At 43.1% G+C, this 21,883-nt stretch overlaps 1 protein-coding gene across 1 annotated transcript in view; it reads left to right on the top strand.

Moving 5' to 3' along the window:
- The window catches only part of TECRL (trans-2,3-enoyl-CoA reductase-like), a 48,782-nt gene that overhangs the window by 10,211 nt on the left and 16,688 nt on the right, over positions 1 to 21,883 (top strand). The window contains exons 3-4 of the mRNA XM_010160466.1: positions 9,568 to 9,612; positions 10,842 to 10,945. Coding sequence (XP_010158768.1) covers positions 9,568 to 9,612; positions 10,842 to 10,945 — 149 coding nt within the window. The remainder of the gene's footprint in view (positions 1 to 9,567; positions 9,613 to 10,841; positions 10,946 to 21,883) is intronic.

Genomic DNA, 21,883 nt, shown 5'->3' on the forward strand with positions numbered 1-21,883 from the left:
GGCAACCTGGAATCAACCAGGTTTGCTTTTTATCCTCACCATGTCTTTTATTTGCTGGAAAGGTACTGTAGCCTCATTTCACAGTGGAGGAACTGCGGTACGCAGAGGGAGAATTATTTGTCCTCTGTCGTAGAGCTGAGATGGGAAGAGCAGTTTCCCAAGCCTCGTGGCAGTTCTTCTGAGGCACTGAAGCGTCTGCTCAACCTAATTAACGTGGACATGGGAAGGACATGGGAACATGACCGAGCCTCTGGCTCACATGCTAGTGTCTGATCTGCTGCCCAAGCAAGGCAGATCCGTGCTGCCTTTTCCTCACCGCTCGTGAAGAAACCACAGCTTAGCCCTGTTATTAGTGGGGATTCATTTTCAGCGTGGTGAATTTACCAATGAATTTATGAGAAGTTAATTTGCGCTAAGGAAGAACTCACGTCGGTTCAAATGTGTTCAGTTAATTGTTGATGGCATTGGTGTGGCCATTAGATACAAAAAGCACACTGCTATTAGGAGTTAGCGAGGGAATGCATCCTGATTAGATTAGAGGCTGGAGACAGCGCTATCCCCTGGACAGTTAAATACTGAAAGAAAATTGTACTTCGTTAGCATATTTTATTAGCTGATTGACTAAGGAATGCTTTTAAAGAAATATAGCTAGAGCCTGGGGTAGGACTCCCCTCTGCCCAGTAATTCTGAGGTGGAGGCACTAGTGAGCTCTCTGGAGCCATCTCTGCCGTATCACTTGGACCACTGGTACTTTGTGATGCTGGACCATAAATCAGCAGGGCCCTGAGCCTGCTGTGACTTGTGCCAGGCCCGTACCGCATTCAGACAGCACGCAAGCATCACGGGGTAAAACTGCGACCTCGACCGTTCTCCGCCCTTTGTGGGGTCACGCTGATTGCGGCAGTGTCCAGACTAGAGCTTTCTGGAGGGAGGAGGTGATGCCCTGTGTTATCAGCGTCCTGGAAGCCAGCGTATCTGTAACACCGCGAGGCACGGCACTGTTTGTTCTCTCAGAACCTGGCACAGGCTGAACATGAACAAAGGTTTTTAAAAGAAACAATATATTAAAACAGGCTTTTATATCTTATTGCCTGTGTTTGCCAAGATGGTCAGATACCTGTGTTCAAGTGCTCTGCTTTGCTGCCAGTTGAGCAGTTAAGGATTTGGATGGACAGCAACTGATTTCACAGACATTAAACTGCATTTTTAAAAATCCCATGTTAGACGATGGACAGACAGATAAAGAAGGAAGGATATTTTTAGTCCCTGAAACACATATTTAGTTTGGCAAATATACGTTCCTTAAGTGCACTTTCTCATGTTTGCGTCACCCTTTGTATGAAGGTTTCACTGATAGAGTTTATGTTTAGGAAAAGAATCCTGCTCCAGTTCTCACGTTTCCCTGATACCTCAACGATTATATTGTTACCCTTTCCAAACTTGTAGAGACAGGAGAATCAAAGGCAAAAATAACTGCCAGAATACAGGTCCTCAATCGGCATAAATTACTCATCTCTCTTCTAATTGGGGTTGGCATTTCAGAGCCACACAAGTGTCTGCAAATACCAAGCAAACGCGGTGCTATTTTAGTGCACGGATCATGGGACGCACTCCTCCCTGGGGGTCCCTGGACAAAAGACCCCCCAAACTCATTACACAGAGTCCAGCTTCGCTGACCAACCTGCCCTGGCCATCCCGCAGCGACAGTGCCTGTCCCTGTGTCACGCAGGCAGCCAAGGCAGCACGAAGCCCGTGCGAGGAGGGGGTGTGCATGTCAGACCGGGCACGTGGACCCCCACTAGTGATGAAGGGCAGTCTCTTATGGGAACATTGCTTCAAGCTCCAGGCTTGTCAGAGTATCTATTTTCTTGTTTCTCTATATTCTGCTCTACGGTTGTTATTAATGAAATAAAAGGTGAGGCTCATTGCCTTTCCCTTCCCTTGCCCACGCACATTAATTTAAATGCAAATCCACACAGAAAGATCAAAATTAATTATACTTTCTGCAGCAGGCTACAGGGAAAATTGAAATGCACAGGGCTGGCTTTTCGTCTTCCTTTCCTCTTTTTTTTTTTTTTCTTTTCTGGAAGTGGAAAGGACAAATAATGTAGCAAAAATATTAAAATACTCATCTAAATGCTGCATGCTGGAAGTTTCTGAGGCTTTCTGCTTGTCTAAATTTCCACAGTTGCTTTCAGTGTCAAGCTGTTTCAGGAGGAAAATTGAATGCTTAATCTGCTAGTGACTTAAATTGACCTCTAAATGACAAATAATGTTCTGTTTACCACTAATAACAATCGATCTTCATTAAGAAAAACTATGCTGACTCTTAAGAAATGTGTCCATTATTGCTGAATCATAATATAGCTAAGGGCTGAGATTTTTTTTTTTTTCCCCAGGGAAATAAAGGTGTGGGGGAGGGGAGCGGTCTGTTCCTCAAAGAGTTCAGTCATTTATATAAGTTTTTTCAGTGAAAAATCAGGTGAATTTGTGACCTGAGGTGCAGTGCAGAGTTCCATCAGTGGGAATTCCACGCCTGGGCACAGTCACAGCAGATTAACTGCTCCCAGGAACCAGCATATGGATAGCACTTTCCAGTTTGCCAGATCCTGGGCAGGAAAAGCAAAATTCTGACACTTTTTAAGGGAAATATGATCCTCTTTTCTATAGAGATGTTAGGTATGCTCTGAAAAACCTTCTGGATCAGGGTCAGTGGGGCTTCAGTGGAGGTGCCAGGGTGACAGTTACATGACTTTACGTAGGAAAAATGGATGCTTACAGATTTTAAGCATTTAAGGCCAATGGGAACAAGCTAAAAAGGAAGCATGCAGACATTTTATCAGGCTGGGGCTTACTTGCTTAGCAGTCTGTGGGAAGCGTGTGTTGTTCTGCACCTTGGCCAGACCCTGTCCTTAGCACCATTGGTCTTCCCCAATGTCTGGAGACATCAATTCAGCCAGCCCACAGCTTGCATATCCTGTGCATGCAGTATGGTTGTAGCTATGTATTACAAAAAACAGAAGAAATGGCTGCTTATGCTCAACAAACTGCTTTTACAAATTCCACATATCATTAAGAAAGTGGTTGTATGTGTCCCCATAGTAACTGGAGGTCGAGGTGCCTTTGTAAAACATATGGCCAGATATCCTCCCTGGAAAGCTTACAAATTAAGCAAATTGGAGGAAAAAAAGCTGACAAAGAAAAGGGTTTTATCCCTGGGTATGGAGCCATTAAAGCAACATCCGTTTCAGTACCCTGCTGAGATTTTACTGACTGGGGCACACTGGATCTGCTCTTTCAGACTTCTTATAAAAACATGGATCTAGTTCAAGACCTTGTTCCTGCTCTTTAAATATTCTGATACACCATATCAAAGGTCCTTCTACATGAAAAACACAGCCTAGCTGAATGATCCCAGATCCAGCAAGTGCTTTCCCAAGGCCAGCCCTGTGCCATAAAGGTTTAGGGGAGGTGGAAGCAGCATACACTTGGTAGCTTGGTCCTCGTGAGCCCAGCTGGGCTCAGGAGCTCAGTATGGTACCAGGCCAGCACAGCTGGGCAGTATCTGGATGGGACCTAGCTAGTACTGGTCTCTCTGCACTTAGCCCTGAAAAGACCCAGGAGATTGTGCTATAATTTAGTGGGTCAAAGCAGCAAACCATCTTTTGGTCTGTGGCCAAAGAGTGCCTTTCAAATGGGGCCGTGTGAAGAGATGCTGGAGCCTTGCTTGCCCTAGGCTTGCTGCTGAGAGCTGCAATTCCTCAAGCAGGCTGGTTGTTCAGATTGCAGTACTCAGCGGCTGTCACTTACTACGCTGAAGGCAAGCAGAGTAAGAGCTTCAGCTACTTTCTCTCTTGGTCTTGTGGCCCAGCATAGTTTCTTCGGTGTGCTTTGCTGACTGCCATCGTGCCCAGGAATCATTCAGGTGCAATGTTAGCACGATAAATCCCACAGCTTTTTATTCCAAATAAAAGCAGAAAGCAACAACGTCAAGTCATTCCAGCATCCCGCTTTCCTGCTGTCAGCTCAGTGAAGCAAGGGTATGCAAACTTCAGGCCAGCAAAGGCTGCAACCGTCAGCACGGTGATATCTCTATCCCTGTTTTCTCAGAAATCCCTGTTCCTGAGAAAGATCAAACACACCTGCTGCAACAAAGAGAAACAGCACAACTATTGCTGTTTAAGGTCGTGGAAATGGAAAAACTGTATTTGTCAGCGTTTACTTGTCAAGGAAAAATCTCAGCAAGTCTTCAGATAATCTGTGTGTTGGTATGTCTGTCTCCATATATTATGTACAAAACCACCATCCCTACACAAGCCAATCTTCCCTAGCAATCTATTCTTAATGCTGCATAGATACCAAAACTACCATCTGGTTAAGGTGGTGGAATGCATTTCAGCCCTGCTCAGTTCACATGAGCAAGCGCTGCCGCATTTCTCAGCCAACGTGTAACGTTTTGTGATCATATAAGGGATATTGGTGCTGCAGTGGTCCCCAGCATTTCCTGTATTCCTGCAAATTTAAACAACACGCTGCTGCTGACTGATTATAGCAATTTTGTTGTTCATATCATCCTATTCATATCACAGCAGGTACTGCTTGTAATTATTAAGGCTACTTGTTATTAGAGATGCATGGGTGGTGACATGGAATGAGAAGCAAACAATTTAACTGATAATAAAATTAGCTGATCATGGAAAATCAATCTGCTAATTATCTCCAAACTGTGACCATCAGCTCTGTTTTGCATTTCTTGGACTCCTTGCTCCCCAGTGGAATACCTTTTGCAAGGCTGTGCTCTAAGGAACACACTGAATTTCCCAGCAAGAGAAGTCTTCATCATGTTACACCTTTGCTCTCATACAGGGTCACATAACTTCATAAATGCTTTGTGATAAATAGGGATTTGATTGCATAATTTAGTACAGAACAGACAGCGTACTAAAGAATTTGTACAGAAGGTTCCTTAGGAAACTTAATAAAAATTAGCCTGACCGCTTCAATTTCATAACTATTGGAAAGTACCTAGTGCTCAGATTTCTTAGCTGTTAAATTTTCAAATCCTCTTGTGATATTTAAGTGGTGGAGCACACATTAAGGTCAATTTGAATCACATGGATAGAAATACCACTGGATGCTTTTAAAACTGCACAGGGGCTTTTAAAACCATCCTCAGTTCCTCATTTTCAGCTGATTAATTTAGTGAAATTCTAGTACAAATGCAGTGAAAAAGCAACCTGTGTGAGCAGCTGGGCCGGTAGAACTTGGGTTTCTGTGCATGGTGGTATTGGCAGCTGGGCATGGCACTGAGGCTGTCATTTTAGGAAGCATTTGGATAGTTGTTTAACAGCACTAAATCTCCTTTTAATATCCAGTAATAATAGGTGCTTTTGTAGTTGGGTATGGTCGAATTAAAGGTGGCTGTTGGGTTTTATATATCCTGACAGTTTGCTTATGTTTTAATTTTTGTTTTAAATACTGACAGTTACAACAAATAACCTATCCAACATTCAGTATTATTCCTCATGTCCATTTTAAAAAATATTATTAAAAGTAAACATTGAGCCGCTTTCCAAGAAAACACCACCCTGTGTTCAAAAATAATGATTCTTTGAAGGTAATATCATTAAAATATTTTAACTGGTTTTAAATAAATGTACGTGTTTTTTCCACAGAGTTGGAACAGGTTCCTGACAGAGAAGGTGGAATAAGGTAAAAGGCTTAGGGCAGATCATGAGTTGTAAATGAAGCCTGTACACATAGAATGAACATTGTCTGTATCATAACAGGATGAATCATAGAATTGTAGAACAGTGTGGGTTGGAAGGGACATTCAAAGAACTTCTAGTCCCACCTCCCTGCCATGGGCAGGGACACCTTCCACCAGACCAGGTTGCTCAGTGAAGACGAATGATGTCGATGACACTTCAAATCAAGGAGTTTGTGAATAACCTTTCAGCTGAGGAATGAGAAAAGTTTTCAGGTGCCTCCATGCATGCAGCTGGGGGATCACCATATTAAAGACTGAGACAAAAATCCTTCAAGAGAAGGTTAAGTCAGGAGGGTAAAAATAATCAAATAGGAGATGAAAAGCTGGGAAGACATTTCAATAGCTGTTCAAACATACTGCAAAGAAAGGAACCAAAGCTGTTCTACACAAATCTAAGAAATGTGATCAAGAAGCACAACATTGGCTGAATATCAGAGGGTGTAATATTGGCTAAACAGATCTGTGGTTTGAACCCTGGTTGCCATTTTTATTCTCTGGTCAGCCTATATCTGATTTTTTTTCAAGTCAAAATGTGTCTGGGATATAAGTGGGCTGAAATGTTACTTCCACAATTTTGTTCCAATTGTCAAATGCGTAGCCAAAATTATAACCCTGCATTAGGGAGCTGAACGGCTCTGCTGATCACAAGGAGCATACAGGGACTGTGACTTGACGGGTACCATGTGGCTGAGCTCTGATTCACCATCACAAATTCAAAAAATAAATAAAAATACATGCCTCATCTTAAATGGAACAGGAGTTACAAGACAAACTTCAGTCACCCATGCTCTTGAATTGCCACTAATACCTGCAGGAGGCACCAATGGGAAGTGCTAATAAGAGTAAACTGGGAAGTGAACTCTACTGAAAAAAAAGTTAACTTTACTGAAAAAAACCCAACCCTGGAAGAGAAACCCTCTAGATTTATACTGGAAGCAAGGGGGGCTTTGCCAGGTGTGGGAGTGCAGAGAAGCCTTGGAGTGCTGCACAGAACAGTCTTTAGGGAGTGCGTGCTTATCCCACCTGGGAGCAGGCACTCTCCACTTGCTCTTCTGAACTCCTGCTGATGTCAGGTGAAGCTTCTCTGCCAGATAGTGCTGGCTCCAGGTATCCAAGAGAGCCATCAATCCCTTATTCTGATAGGCAGTAGCAAGAATTAATATGGGTGATAATTAGTCACTGCATTTGGCTTCTTTTCACTATTAAAAGAAAGAAGTGGTCTTTTCCTGTAGGAATGACATTCCTATCCCCATGGAAAACACTCAGTCACAAGAAGGTGGCTGGTAAACCGTGGCAGGTATGGCCAGGGTCCCCTCGGCTGACTGCTACCAAGTGGGGAGCAGGCAAATCCCTGGTGCCTAGGAATGTGTGTGGGGGGGTTCTCTCTCTGAAATGAGTCTCATCAGACTGGGAGAGCAGACCAGCCAGACCTCTGAGACCTCCCGAGGAATAAAGCGGGGTCACAAATCTCTCCAGAAAGCTATGCTGCTTTTTGCAGGACCCTCGGGAACAAGTCTGCTGCCAGCAAAGACAAAGTGGGAAACTTTCATGTTCAGACTAAACCCAACGTATTTACAAATAAAGACGTGTTTGAATTTGTCCCCCGCTCTACTCACACCGCATTTTCACTTGACATTAGCTAGTGGGCCCCCACCAATAGTAAGAGCTGGGAAGGAACATCCCAATAGCTAATTCCAGGTCTCTCCAGCAAAATACACACCGCAGCCCAAGGATGGTCTGGAAACCAGAGAGAGATGGTGTGATAACAAGGTCATCGCAGACGAGCAGCAGCAAAGGCACACTTCCATCTGTCTAAATCTTGGAGTACATAATGGTGTACTGAGGCTAAAGGACTGGAAATGTAGGATGACGTGCTGAAACACACAATGTCTGTTTGCCCTTGTGAAGATTATGAGCCATACCTAAAAGCGCACTGCCACAGGATCAGATAAATTGGCTTTTATTGAAACACACTGTAATATGAGGGAGGAGGGAGCTGTGGGGAAGATTCTGATTTAACACAAATACACTGCATTTCAGGCTCCCAAATAACTATTGATATCTGCTGTCCTGGAGCAAATCATATCTTACTTGACAAGTCAGACAGCTGCTCTTTCTCTATCTTCCTTTTGTTATCTTTAATAGCCATGGATTGTTGTGGTACCTTGAAAACAAAAATGTTTGTGACTTTCTTGATGGATATCTCACCTCCTGCTATTAGCCCTGGTTCATGGGTTCATCTAATGCCTGTTCTTGCCTACAAAACTCAGAGCAAGTGCTTTTGAAATGAGTACACACAGTGTGTACAGGTCCCCTTCCCCTCTGGCTGGCAGCCGGTGGGGCGAACAAGCTTTCTTAATCATCCTGAAATACAGTTAAAATAGAAGCAACCTCCAGAATTCATGTGGTCCAGGCTCCTGCACAGAGCAGAGCCAACTTGCAAGTCCTATAAAATTGCTCAGGGTCTTCTCCAGCTGAGGCCTGACTATCTCCATGGAAGTAGATCCCACAGCTTCTTGGGGCAAATGTTCCCACATTTGATCAGAGTCATTGCTGAGAATTTTTTCCATTTGTTTAATGTACAGGAATACTGGTATCTTAAATACAGGAATACTAACAATTGTAAGATAGGTCTAGAGAAAACCATGGCTATATTTGACCAATGTCACCCAGACTTTGAATTGAAAAGACAAAGCAAATCTCTTCCAGGCTATCAACTGTCCTAAGGTGTGTCAAAGGAAATAAAGACAAATGCAGTTGAAATGGCTGGCGGTGTGTGTGTGTGATAGCGTGGCTGTTCCCTTGCTTTCCTCAGACTTCACTGCCCCCAAATCTCAGTCAACGCCAAGATCTCCCCAGGCTGCTCTGGGTCAGCCCTAAAAACCTTCAACAGCAAACCAAAGTGTGTGTGGTAAAATAAGTTATGTGTCTTTGTGATCCACGGGAGGAGTGCTTGTATTGTTCATTCAGCCAGCACAGCTGTAGGAGCACAGCCTTCTGCCTGCAGGCACTGCAAAGAGCTGGAGAAGTCGATCATTTGATCAGCCACGATCCCTTCTGTAGCCTTTCTGTGACACTTACCCACCTGCCCCAACACCAAGAGAAACAAATACAGATGGAGACCCGTATCTGTTTGAACAAACTGGTGGCTCTTGGTCCAAAATCAGCAAAAGGCACCTAGGAACAACGGTCAACTTCTATTGGGCATTTAGGAGCAAACTTTAAATTACAGCATTTAAAAATAACAGCTTTTAGGGGACATCCTCAGGTTGATGGGTATCAAGGAGGTCATACGTAACCCAGTATTGGCTACCCTGGTGCCTCTGCTTTTTGTGTCTCTATCTATTCCATGATTAAGAACTAGTTCTAACTGCACATCCCTAGTCAGTTTTTACATTCCTAAATGGGGAAAAAACGACCCCTTTGGACCAGACTGTAGAACAAGCACCATTTTGAAGGGAGTGCTGCGTTTAATGCAGAGTTTTGGCAAATACAGTAATAAACAGGGTCCTCTTTATACTTCCCAGTGGTGCTCACACATTCCCATTTTTCACGCGCCGATGGAGCATTCAGCATTGAGATTGGGCCTTCCAACGCTCGAGTGGGGAGAAGGGATTTCTGCTCTAACGTGTGTATTGTGTGCTCCTCTCTTGTATTCCCCTTGTATAGCTGGGACTGAAAGAGAGGATTTTTAAAAATCTCACGTTTGTAGCTATCAGCTAAAAGGAATACTAACGGAGACAGAAATTTATATCCTCCACCATCAAATTAACAGCCATGCTTCATGATTTGAACAGGTCCCCAGTGGTACCCTTCCCGTATTGGCCTGCAACTAGAACGCAGTAAGTATTTATATGGTTGAATACAGCCACCTCAAGTATTACTAATTCTCTGGCAAGTTCTTCTCCTGACAGTATTAGGTGTTATTGGGTGAACTGTTAGCACTTTTTCATTAATTGATATCAATGATTAACTTAGTAGCTTTCTCATTAATAAGGGAATGTAATGGTTTTCATAACCACTGAGTAAGAATCTTTCAGAATACAGTATATGACCAAATAATGAAGACAAGGCAGTTTTAAAACCATTCACTCACTTCTCTCACTGACTCCATCATCCATTTTAATACCTGCTTACAGCTTCATCAGAACATGCAACACTTTTTTGTTCAAGTACACTGGGTTTTGGTGGACATGGCAGTGGGAGATGAAGCTGCGACGGGCTTTGTGGCATTTGGTCCGTGGACACATAGCACTGTAGAGCCCTAGAAAATGAAGGCTCAGTGCCTGGTGGCATTTAGCACCCCCACTGACTTAAACAGTCAACAAACATCTACTGAAAGGGAGACACAATATATAAAGTGGAAAAGAGAAGTGTTGCAGCCATGGCAACACCCCATGCCAGTGGCTGTTGGCATTTCTTAATATCCAGCTCACTGTCTCTATATAAAACAAAAAACCGAGAACCAGATATTGTCATTTTATGTCTTTGCCTGTATACTCCAGGTCCATCAGGACTGGAAGCAGACACCTCAGAATACTGTGAAAAATAATAATGCTCACATACACCTGGTCTGCCTAGGTCAGACAGCTTACAAAGAAAACTGTGGGCCTTTGCCCAAGAAGTTCCATTCATCATGATGGTGCCATCTATTCTAAAATAGCCTGAGAATGGAAACGCTTCAGCAAAAGATATCAGCGAGGGAGACATTGCGTAACATCAACTTTCCCATTAGTCTTGCGGAACAGAACAGAGTGCTCCAAGGAATTGTCTGTGTGATTGCATGGCAAGTCTCTAATGGTCTAGATTAAGAGATAGCATCGTAACAATTGCTACACATTGCCGCCCGGTGACATGTCAGCCTGATGCTTTAGTTAAAATGAGAGAAGAATAGCTCTCATAGAAATGCTCTAAGTTGCTAATCTGAAGAATAAGTACCAAGTCACCGAAATAAATCAGAATACGGGTTGAGCCTACACCTTGACCATTAGCGGGGCAGTCTACGCATTATGCTGAGCCTCTGAGAGGATGCCTGTTGTTCATAGCCTCCTCTTCCCTTTTGTCATTACAGATGGACCCTACCTGAAGGATTCCATTAACATTCAAAGCCTTGCTGTTTCCTCCATCATTACACTGTACTTTACAGACCTGGGTCAGCAGGTCGGTTGGACCACGGTAAGTATGTCCTTGCAACAATTAACACGACACATCTTAAAGTACAATGTATTTTAGCATCAAATCACTCCAACTTCCTCAGCCTGTCCTTCCCTATGTCAAACAGTGTAACTAGTTTATCAACAGTCAAATCAGAATGAAATGGATAGCGAGCCAAGTTATCAATGTGCTAGCTCTGACATCCAACTAAAGACTGGAAGTTGGACATAAAAATATTGCCTGAGAGGAAAAGAAAAATCAAAATTTAAAACAAGTTTTAGCTTATCTAGGATTTATATACCTATGCAGGACCTGTAGCCACATACATTCATTTGCTGCAAGGCTCCTCAGCTTTGATATTGGAAAGATATTAAAAAGAAATAACAGATTTCTGGTAATCCCGTTACTAATGCTGGAAAATTATTGGATGAGAATGCCTTACTCTTTGTTCACCCAAAGAAGAGTTCTGAGAGAGTGGTGAGGCCAAGGATTGCCGGCAGAAGATGCCCAGCCATGCTCTGGAGTCACAAAAATTCTGAATCAATTCGTAAAACTAAAGAATTTGCCCTGAGCAGCCATACCTGTAGTATGCTGTGGGTAGAACCACAGTCTGTTTTTACTTCTGGTCTCAGTTTGACTTCAGTTATTTTCCTGTAGCAGCTGTTGGAAGGTCAGGGTGGTGAGAAAGAGGCAACATGTTCCACCCAAAAGGGGTTGTGGGGACCTCTAATCTTACAGGCTCATCCATGCAAGAAGCAAGTGAAAGATTCAATTCTTTCACAACCCAAAGGCAGCAGAAGGGTTTGACAGGACAGTGAAGGAATGGAAAATGAAGAGATCTTTCCAATGTCCAGGAGCAGGTGTAAATAGTGGAGCTGAAAGTAGTCTCACCACCAGACTGACCTCACTTTTGCTGTAGTTTGCATGTACTGAGCTAGTAGGAGTAACACAGAGCCCACATCTGTCAGGTAACGAGAGTCCCAGTTTCTGCAGTAAGAAACATAAGTAAGGTAAAACTACAGTTTCTGAAAGCCAAAAAAGCCATAATGAGACTATTCATAGCAATGGAAAACAAACTGCCAATTGCCTGCAATCTCTTTAGTGAAGCAAGTGAGTTTTTGCTAACTGGCATTATGGCTGTGGGACAAATTATTAGATTCTTAACTCAAGCAGCCCACAGTTTGCACCCTGCTCGTGCTGTGACTGCAAGGCCCATTGAGGAGCCACTGTCCTTCCTTGGCTGGGCCAATATGGATGGAGAGCGTGAGTGTTAGGTCTTTAAGCAGCTTGCAGATGATAGTGATGGTTCCTCTCTCCAGTAGGTCAGTATGGGCAAAGGAGCATTACTGCAAGACACTTAGAACAGACATGCTATTTTACAGCTCCTTATCCATTCACCAGTACACTCAAGGTGGATGTTACAGGCAGAACTGCCCCTGGCTTTGGGAAGAGTCAGCTTCTGGATGAGCACCGTAAGGTCACATATCCATCTCAAGGTCATGTGCATTTCTCTCTCCCCGGGGAAGCAGACAGCCCCTAGCAGCCCAGCTCCTGGGAAGTTTTAGCCCCTGCAAAGAAGAACATGACCTGTATCTATCCTTCCCAGTTCTAACAACAGGACCCAAGTCTCCCGGTGGTGACAAGCAGTTTACTTCAGTGTCACACTGTATGACCTACCTGTTTCAGTAGAGGTCTGCGAGTTTACCAAGGCTGAGGCTTCACCCCACTGGTTCCCATAATGATTAATGGCCTCCTGGGGCCATACTGATTAATGATAACTGGGGTCCTGTTTCCCATCCCAACCCATCCCACTACCTCTCAACTGTGGAATTTCCTTGCAAAGCAAAATTGTGAGTAGTGCAGCTTCCTGTTTGCTGCAGCTAAGTAATCTGCAAGAACCTTATTTATTCTCTCCTTTCCCAGTGGTTTATGTAGCCTAAGACAGTAACATAACTAAAGCTTAATATCCCATTATAAATAGTGCAGTTATGACTAGGCATTGATATTGCAGGCAGTGGCATTTTTTATGATTTAATCTTTGTGTGCAGAAAGTTGACTCCTTGAGTTTCTGAATATTCATCTCTTCCCACTCTGTTCCATATTCTAAATTGTCTCCATTCTCAGTGGGAGAAATTTTCTTCCTAGCCACATCATTAAAACAGTCAAGAGATTTTTACATTATAGCTAGTCTATAGCAATAGAGAGGAAGTTCACAGAAGATTGTATTCTAAAAACAGCAATTAAGAAGGGATTTGTACACAGGATGTATAGTTTTACTGCCATTTTTACTCTTCTTAGAGCTCCTATTCTCCCATCCCCCTTGATGGTCTATCAGATTTATGCACAGTGTGAGGGATGATACTAATTTGAAGGGCTGACATTTAAATAAACAAGGCACAGAAGAAAAATATTCTTATCTTGTCAGCAAAATGGTAGTGGAGGTACAAAGGGCCACATTCAGGTCTGGGCTCAAAAAACACACAAAAGCACATGGAGACACGTTGGTGCTCTTTAGGTCAATGCATTGGGCGTGGGTCTGTCTAGGGGAAAACTAACCCCAGAGGTGAATCTTCTGAGACTTTGTCACCTCATTGGAGATCACACTTAAGGATCAAGAACATTAAAACATCCAATACTGGGGGTTTACACCAATACGATGTACTTGTGTTTTTTAAAAAGGGAAACATGGTACCCACCTCCTGGGAGTAGTGCCCTCCATTGTAAAATAAAAGATGCTGCTGTTGTCTGTTCCCAAACACTTTGGGTCCCTAAGTCTAGCAGCATATTTCTGAATCAAGAAACCTCGGCTTCCCCTTTGGAGCATGCATGGTCTCTGATTTACAGTCCTTGTCACACTCCTCCTTGGTGGCTCGAGAGTTTGTTGTCTATCAGTCCCTTTGTCAGAGGCTGCAACTTTGTAGGAAGGATGTTTCCTTCTCATCCTCAGCCTTCTTCGAATGCGGTTGCACAGTGACTCAAATATTTGTGGTGTTTTGTGCTGAGAAAGGCCAGACATCCCCTCAGCCCAGGTTACACCCCTGCTCTGAGACTGGTTGACTGTATTTCAACAAGAACTGGGATGCTGCGTTGCTCTGAGGGAGGCGAGAGGACAAACTGGGGTGAGGGATTTGCAGTTTTCCTCCACTGGAGCAATTATTTCTTTAGATAATGAGGCCATTAATGTGGGTAGAAATCCCACCTCATCTGGCTCTTTCAGAAGAATGGAAATCCTCAAGGGTCATCTTCAGAAAGCAATTCAGGGAGAAAACAAAACCTGTTTCTTAGTATCGTGGATTTTGTTAGAATTCTCTCTCTACTCTGCCTTCTTTTTTGTAAAACAAATATTATCTGAAACACATCATTTACATCTGCACAGGATTTACCAATTCCTTTACCCTACCTGGAGGGGACAGTTGAGGTTTGCTGACTGATGCTGCAGAGATACTAATGGCAGCTGAGTTTACAGATCTTTTCTATGTGCCTCCTGCAAAGATTGTACCCTCAGAGGTGTCTGAAATTCCCAACATTAGAGTGATGGGTTTTATTTTTAATCTGTCCAATTTTGGACCTAAGCATGTTTGACAGAGACCTCTTTCTATATACTAGGGTGGGGCATGTGACTTTTTTGAAACATGACTGGTATTTTACCCCTAATAATGCATACAGCTGCTGTAGTCAAAAGGAAGAAGAAAACCATCCTTCCTGCTAAACTTCAGACTTCTGTTAAAGCTTTCCTCATTTGAGTAGTGATTGAGATTTCTGATTTATCAGCTTCTGTTGCCTAGTTGCTACGCAGGCAGGCTACCAGGAGGATCAAAATAGAACTGAGAAAACAGCATAGAACTGTGAAAAACATATTTTATCTCCAAGTCTCTGAATTTCATAAGATTAACCCTGAAACACAGTAATTTGGTAAATATTTTTTTGCAACTGTGATTTAAAATTAGGCATTGCTTAAATACTTTGAATCCTGAGAGCCTGAAAATACTGAAGCTGGCAGAACTGCTCCATTTGCTTGGATCACAGTTCCTTAGGTTGTGCATTTTTTTTGCTTTGTATTTGTTCAGTCCTCCCTCTTGCATACCCTCCCCTATGTGACTCTGATTCCACACATCTCTGCGATAGAAAAAAATAATCACAAAGAAAACCTTTGATTCTCCCTGATCTGAGTTACCACTTAACAGACTTCTGCTGGTGTAAAACAGAGCTGTCTGAAAAATGGAGCTGTATTTAATAGGTTTAAGATTGTAGTATACATAATTTTTCTGGAATAATTTCAAATTTTCCAATGAAAAAAAGGTTCTGTTCAATTTAGAAATGTGGAGATTAACACTTATTTAAACCCAAGAACATCTTTCAAATCTGAAAATCCACATATTCACTAATTGGTCTATTCCCTTCTGGCTGGCAAGCAAAATTATCACCGAGTTAGACATAGTGGAAAATGAACAAGAAGCCAAGAGATCTGCGTTGGAAGCTTTGTGGGTATGCATGGCAGGGTACAGAGCGAGGAAGTGCGTGCTGTTGAATAACAAGCTGCGCCTGTTCCCTTGGAGGAAAGGCGGTGTTTCGGTCAGTGTGGTTCTTTCCTCACTCAGGGCACCAAAGGTTTTCTGTTCTGCGGGTGGGTGGTGAGTAGGGGAGGAGCAGTTGGCTGGCAGAGCTCACTCAGTTGGGTCCTGTACATGTGGAACAACGCCATGAAGTCAGTGGGATGAGTGTGAAATGAAGTAATTTATGAGTATTCACAGTATCTGAAGGGGGCTACAAGGAAGCTGGGGGGGCTTTTTACAAGGGTCTGTAGTGACAGAACAAGGGGTAACGGGTTTAAATTGAAAGGGGGGAGGTTTGGATTGGATATCAGGAAGAAGTTCTTCCCGGAGAGGGTGGGGAGGCACTGGGACAGGTTGCCCAGAGAAGCTGTGGATGCCCCATCCCTGGAAGTGTCCAAGGCCAGGCTGGATGAGGCTTGGAGCAACCTGGTCTAGTGGAAGGTGTCCCTGCCCACGGCAGGGGGGTTGGAACTAGGTGATCTTTAAGGTCCCTTCCGACCCAAACCGTTCTATGATTCTATTGATGGGTTTGAAAAGGAGGCAGCCAAACTGCCGCAAACTCATTCTCTCCACCTTCTCTATACTGAGGTCAGCTTTGGGCTTCCCATAGGCAACATCTGAAGATGTTCTCCCTAATTTGGGAATAGAAGAGATTTCAGTAAAGGTTTATATCCTCTCAATGGCATGTAGAAGTACAGACAATTATAACGTAAGAAAAAGAGCCAGGTTGCGAGGAATTTGAAGGAGTGGGAGGGTTGGGAGTCCCAGGAAACTTGTGGGCCAGTGAAGAAGATAAATGTAAGAAAACTCATATGATTATTGCTTAGGAAGGAATTTGAGATCAAGGTAAGAGAGAGCCCTGAGGATCTGTAGGATGGATCAGTGGAAAATATCACTGAATGTATTTCTCAGCAGATACGTATCAGAGCTTGCATATTTTGTGGCCAATTTAAACACAGTTACAGGACAGAACCCTACAAATTGAATAACTCTTTCAGGGAATTGTGGGTACCTGGAAAACTTTGCAGCAGTGCCAAATAAACAGAACGTGTGATTCTGTGTAAATCTGTGGGTGGCTTAAGAGCGGCTACAACAAAGTGCCAAAGTGAGAGAAATCTCCAAACGGCTTTTCATTGCTAAATCTCTTGGATCAATAGATAATTTGATCATAGATGATGATCTCCAGGAAAAGAAAACCAAACCAGAAGTTGCTCTTTCCTCTATAGTCCCTTTTCCAACTACAATTATTTGTAATGCAAAACACCTCCATTTTAGAGCTAACAGATTGTACTTGGCAGAGGTTTCTGCCTGAACACATCATATTACACACAGTGAGTGTTGCTCTACCTTGGTGCAGTCAGTCAAGTCTTGAGCTGATCCCAGTCAAATGCTATGAACTTCCAAAACACTGTAACCTTTCACAAAGGCAAACTACACACGCAAGATTGGTCTTATTTTTCATTTAATTAAGTCTAATAGTTTTCAACCTCCAGGGTTATCAGGAGAGAACAGCTTGCATGTGCGTGATTTCTTGCCATGGTTTTATATTGTTTGTGCCTTTCCTTGGGCCACACACACTTTTGGCTCTTTGTTACTGCCCCGTGGCAGCGTGAAGCCAACCGATAAGGGGAGACCTCTGAAACTGCCCAACTGGCTGATTGGGATTCTTCGGACGCTGCTTCTAATAAGGCAAACAGCCTTGCAACAATTTCTCTCGGTCTCAGCAACAAACGCCACAAGCTCACGAAGAACCCTGCCAGCGTGTCAATTTTTCAGGTGCCAAAGGGAGTTTCGGAACTACTAGGAAAATTAATGCCGAGAGGTGAACGTTTTAGTTGCTGTTGAGCACAGTACAGGCTGCAGAACCTATGCATAAGTGTTTATAGTAATACCCTCGAGTTTTTACTGCTTCAAACACAAAAAGAAGGTAGAGAGAATTCAGTTAAGCATAAACAGCACGAGCTGTTTCAATTATACACAACTTTATGCTTAAACCCTTCCTGCTACTTAAGGAACAAAGAGCTACTTGATGTATGGTGCTGATAAGTGCAAACCCTTTCCCATGTGTATTTAGAGTAACTGGCAATTCATCAATCTATGCAAAATTGAGAAGTTTAGTTCCCCTAGGATGCATAAGCCAGAGAGTGCACCAAGTGTCTGGGACAGTGAACCAGAGAGTGAGCCAGTATTTGGGAAGACCAGATGCCCCTTTGTCAGTCTTTTCTCACCTTTTCTGGTGACCTTGTCAAGTCACTGAATTTGTCTCTATCTCAGTTTCCAGATCTGTGGCAAGAAAATAACAGTATTTTCCTCTTTGCAAAGTGCTTTGAGGATGAAAAGCAGCATGGAAGGGTTAGCTGAGGTTATAAGTAATAGCCAAAACACTATTTCATTTAGGCATCTACATAGCAGATGATGGATATACATTTTAAAATGATAGACATTATAAAGCAGATTTCAAAATGCTGTCAAATCCCTGTAAAGATTTGGCAGCAAATCTGAGCCCACTTTGGTGTTTGGTTACAAACAGAACTCGAGTGCTTCGCTGAATATTTATAGGTACAAACATATGTAACGTGTATATGTGTGTGTGTGTGTATATAAGGAGAGTATTTGTTAATTTTCTATTTTGAGTAAGAAACATGCAAAGGGTTGTGCTCTCAGGGGACAATCTTGATGAGAGTTTGATGTGGTCCTGATGCCAAACCTGTGTTTTCATACAGCTCAGTCTTAGGAGAAGGGACAGAAGGAAGCTGGGATTTCACCTCCCTTTTTCCAGAGGGAGCACAGGCCTGGCTCAGGGAGAAACAGCATCCATCACTGTTCACTCCCCAGCTCCTGAAGCTGTCATGAGTCAGCTGCAATTTGCCTATAAAATCTTACAGCAAATCCATCCCCATCTCTGTTATTTGCAGTAAATATCGAGCTGAAGCCTGAAATACTCCTAGGCACAGAGTCACTGCGAAATCTGCCCAGACAAGGGAGGTTTCAGGTGCCCCTGCGTGTGCTATTTAACTTCTGCAGAATGGATCTGCTAGTTCCATGAGAACTGGAACAAAAATTATCAAATATTCAATCAGCCCTTAAGAACTGTACCACTCGATGCAAAACTGCTGCTGCTGAGGATTTTTAGAAACAGGAAAATAAAAAAAATTTAAAAGGTAAAGATTTAGAGATGCTGCTAAAATTATGCTGTTATCATCCCCAGGTAACTATATGGCCTTTAATGAGGTAGCAAAGCCCATGAAGTAGAAATTAGTCTGGAAATTAATATTTCTTAATGATCGTTAGCTCAGGTACTTAGGGCTGGGATTGTAAAAAGCCATCTAAGGTAGTTAGATGCTAAGTTTAATGTGATTTGGGAACTGGGGAGGGGTTCAACTGCCTGTTTCTCTTGGGTTTCGCAGAAATCCCAGCTGCTCTCGGTACATTGGCACATAGTAATGGTCTGCCTGTCTGAATGTAGTAGATCCTCCTCTTTATGTGGTATGCACTGACTCAGTCTGACCCTGGCTCAGACCTGCAACTAGTGCCTTTGTCTCATTTATCAGGGCCACTATGCTCTGCCCACTAGATAATTTATATACTGCAGCTGCTTTTCCGTCAAAGTTACCCAGGACATGCTCGAGCTATTTTCTCTCTCTTGCTGTGCTGAGAGCTTCGGGCAATGGCCCAAAGTCGTTGTCCCGGCTGCAGGTATTATCCTCACACTACACCCTTCGCTTCCCCTGCTTGAACCCAGACATCCCGTTGGCACTGGAAGAGAAAACATCACGACCAGCACTGATGAACTGGGAAACTGCCCCTACATGGCATGGAAAGAGCTGCGGGAAGGGATCAGTATGGAAAAGGCTGTACGTCCTTTCCGCAGCTCTGTTCCGTAGCTTGTCATAAATGAGATAATGCGAGACTGTGCCAAAAGGCAACATGATACAAGACGGGGTGTGCTGTGTGGCATTGTAGAAAGGGCATGTCGTAAACATTACAGAGAGGAATTAGCTGATGCCCTCATGTGAAGATTGCTAATCCGTAGGCTGTTCATTTATAAAGGTTCCATTGGGCTCTTTTCAGACTCCCTCCACTCCACCCCTTTTGTTTATAGATTCCTTTGGTCCTTTTATGCCTTTTCTCAATCAGTACACGCGGTGCTATTAACTCCCCAAAATCTTTCCATTCCCTGCAGTAACCCTGTTGGGATGGTGTCACTACGCCCGTTGCCCCTAACAGCCACAAAACTAACCTCCCATTCCCTGAAATAACTTTAAAGAGCTGCTTTCACCTCTGCTGCATTCATATCACCCTAAACATACCCTCTGCTTTATAAGGTCTGGGGTCCCTGCCCATGGCAGGGGGGTTGGAACTAGATGATCTTTAAGGTCCCTTCCAACCCAAACCATTCTGTGATCCTATGATGATAATTCCTGACCTGGTTGTTTCCCATTTCAGTGAGGTGTTACTGGCATGATCATCTGAACAGATACAAGAAGCTGGCAAAGCCTGACTCATGCAAGATGAGATTCCTTGCTGGTTTGCAAATTAGCTATCCTGTATTGTTTTACCATTCGTCTCATCATCTCTTAAATGATGGAGACGCCTACAATAGCTTTCTTTTGACATATTTCAGATCTCTGATTTATTGTTTATGCAGTAGATGTTTCCAGGTTAGGTATTACTGAGTCAGGTCTCCAAGGACCTGATAATTGAGACAGTTAAAGCAGCTTGAGTTTAGCACCCTCTATGGGGCTCATGTCTGGGAGGGGTTTGATTCAGGAACAGCACTTTCTCTGTGCCACTGAGAGTAAGAGGTATACAGAGTATGTAATGCCAGACATTGGAGAGGAGAGAAGGAAGGCAAGAAAACTGGACAATGTCCAAGATATGAAATATGAAATAGAGTGTACAAATGTGGAAAAAAAAAAGTACAATCTTCTGTTTTCTTTCTTCAGGGAGTTAATAATGAACTCAAGTTCTGTGAGCTATGCACATTCTAACAGAGATGTAACACTCCTCCAGGAAAACGTCTTTGTGTTTACTATGGATGACCATATCTGGCTGTATCAAATGCATCAAAATAATCTGGACAGGTCAACAAGATGCTAAAGACAAAGTAATTTTCTTCTAAATATTGGATGTTATTTACCTTTCTTCAGAAGTAAAATGCTCTGTATTTTAATTGATCCCTTTTTTTTTTTTTTTACAAAATGGTTTCATTTGGTTTTTGTCCATAAAGTACAAGCTATGATGTTGTTACTTTCAGGGGTTTGTTTAAAATTTGATTATTATTTTTATCAGGAATTAGTATCTTAGTAGTTTTGTAGGTTTTTCGAGTATCTGTAAAAATGATAGGTTGAAGTGATCCTTAACACAACTAATAACTCCCCAAGCCCAGCAATTAGTCAGCTATAGATGAGTATGAAGATACTAGGTAGGCTTAATTGCCTATGTTCATTGATAATCAATAGCAGAAGAATGCTGCTTGCCTTTGGTTGCCAATGGCTATATCAGATTGTAATTTTGTGTAAATTTAAGATTACTTCCCCTTTCCACCCACTTGAACTCATGGGATTTTTAGCAGATTGTCTCTGCCTGCCTTTCCGGAACTCACTTTTCCTTTCTGATGATTGTAAAATCAGTGGGCTAGAGGAGAGCAGAGGTTGTAGAATGGGAAATGCAGCAGAGGGAAACAGACTGAAATGTCACCCAAAATTTAAAAAATACCCCTAAAATACTGCAGTAAATTGAACCTCATCCCCTAGAACAGAATACGAGTGATCTCTATGTTCCAGCAGTGTGACGCAGTTATGACAAAGGCAAATACAGTCTCGCCTGCCAGACAATACCTCCTTTGACTGCACATCTCAGCTGACCCTGGATCGTCCGCATGGGCGAGGAACGCTTTGTGTTGGATGTGAATGACACACAGGACCTTGTCCCTGTCCTGTAAAGCACCCTGAGCATGTCAGTGCTGCTCATCTCTACAAACCGCAACTGAAGCATCCCCCCTCCTACATCAAAAACACTTCCTCACTCAGTCACAGGGATTCGGGTGTCAAGTGGCTGGTAGCTTTGGCCATTAAATAGAGGCTGGATTTTCCTGAAGCTTTCCTTCTCCTTTCAGGATAAGAAATCAGGCAGGGGGTAAGGGGAGAAGGCACACTGACAAGTTACCACAACTTGGTGCTAAGTCCTGCCAAACTTTTCCTGGCAGCTTTGTAATATTTTCATGCCAAACACATGACAAAAGCTGGCACTTCGGAGTGTATTTTGTGGTGCAACTCAAGTCTGAGAAAAAGCCTACACTGAAGAAAAGCAGCTCATTCCAAGCCCTTACACTGACCTGCCCAGACTGTAGTTATCTGCACCTCTCTCTCTTATACCACCACTGTCTGTATTTAGTTTATTAGGT

This window comes from Eurypyga helias, unplaced genomic scaffold (genome assembly GCF_000690775.1).
Source record: "Eurypyga helias isolate BGI_N326 unplaced genomic scaffold, ASM69077v1 scaffold23241, whole genome shotgun sequence".
NCBI lineage: Eukaryota > Metazoa > Chordata > Aves > Eurypygiformes > Eurypygidae > Eurypyga > Eurypyga helias.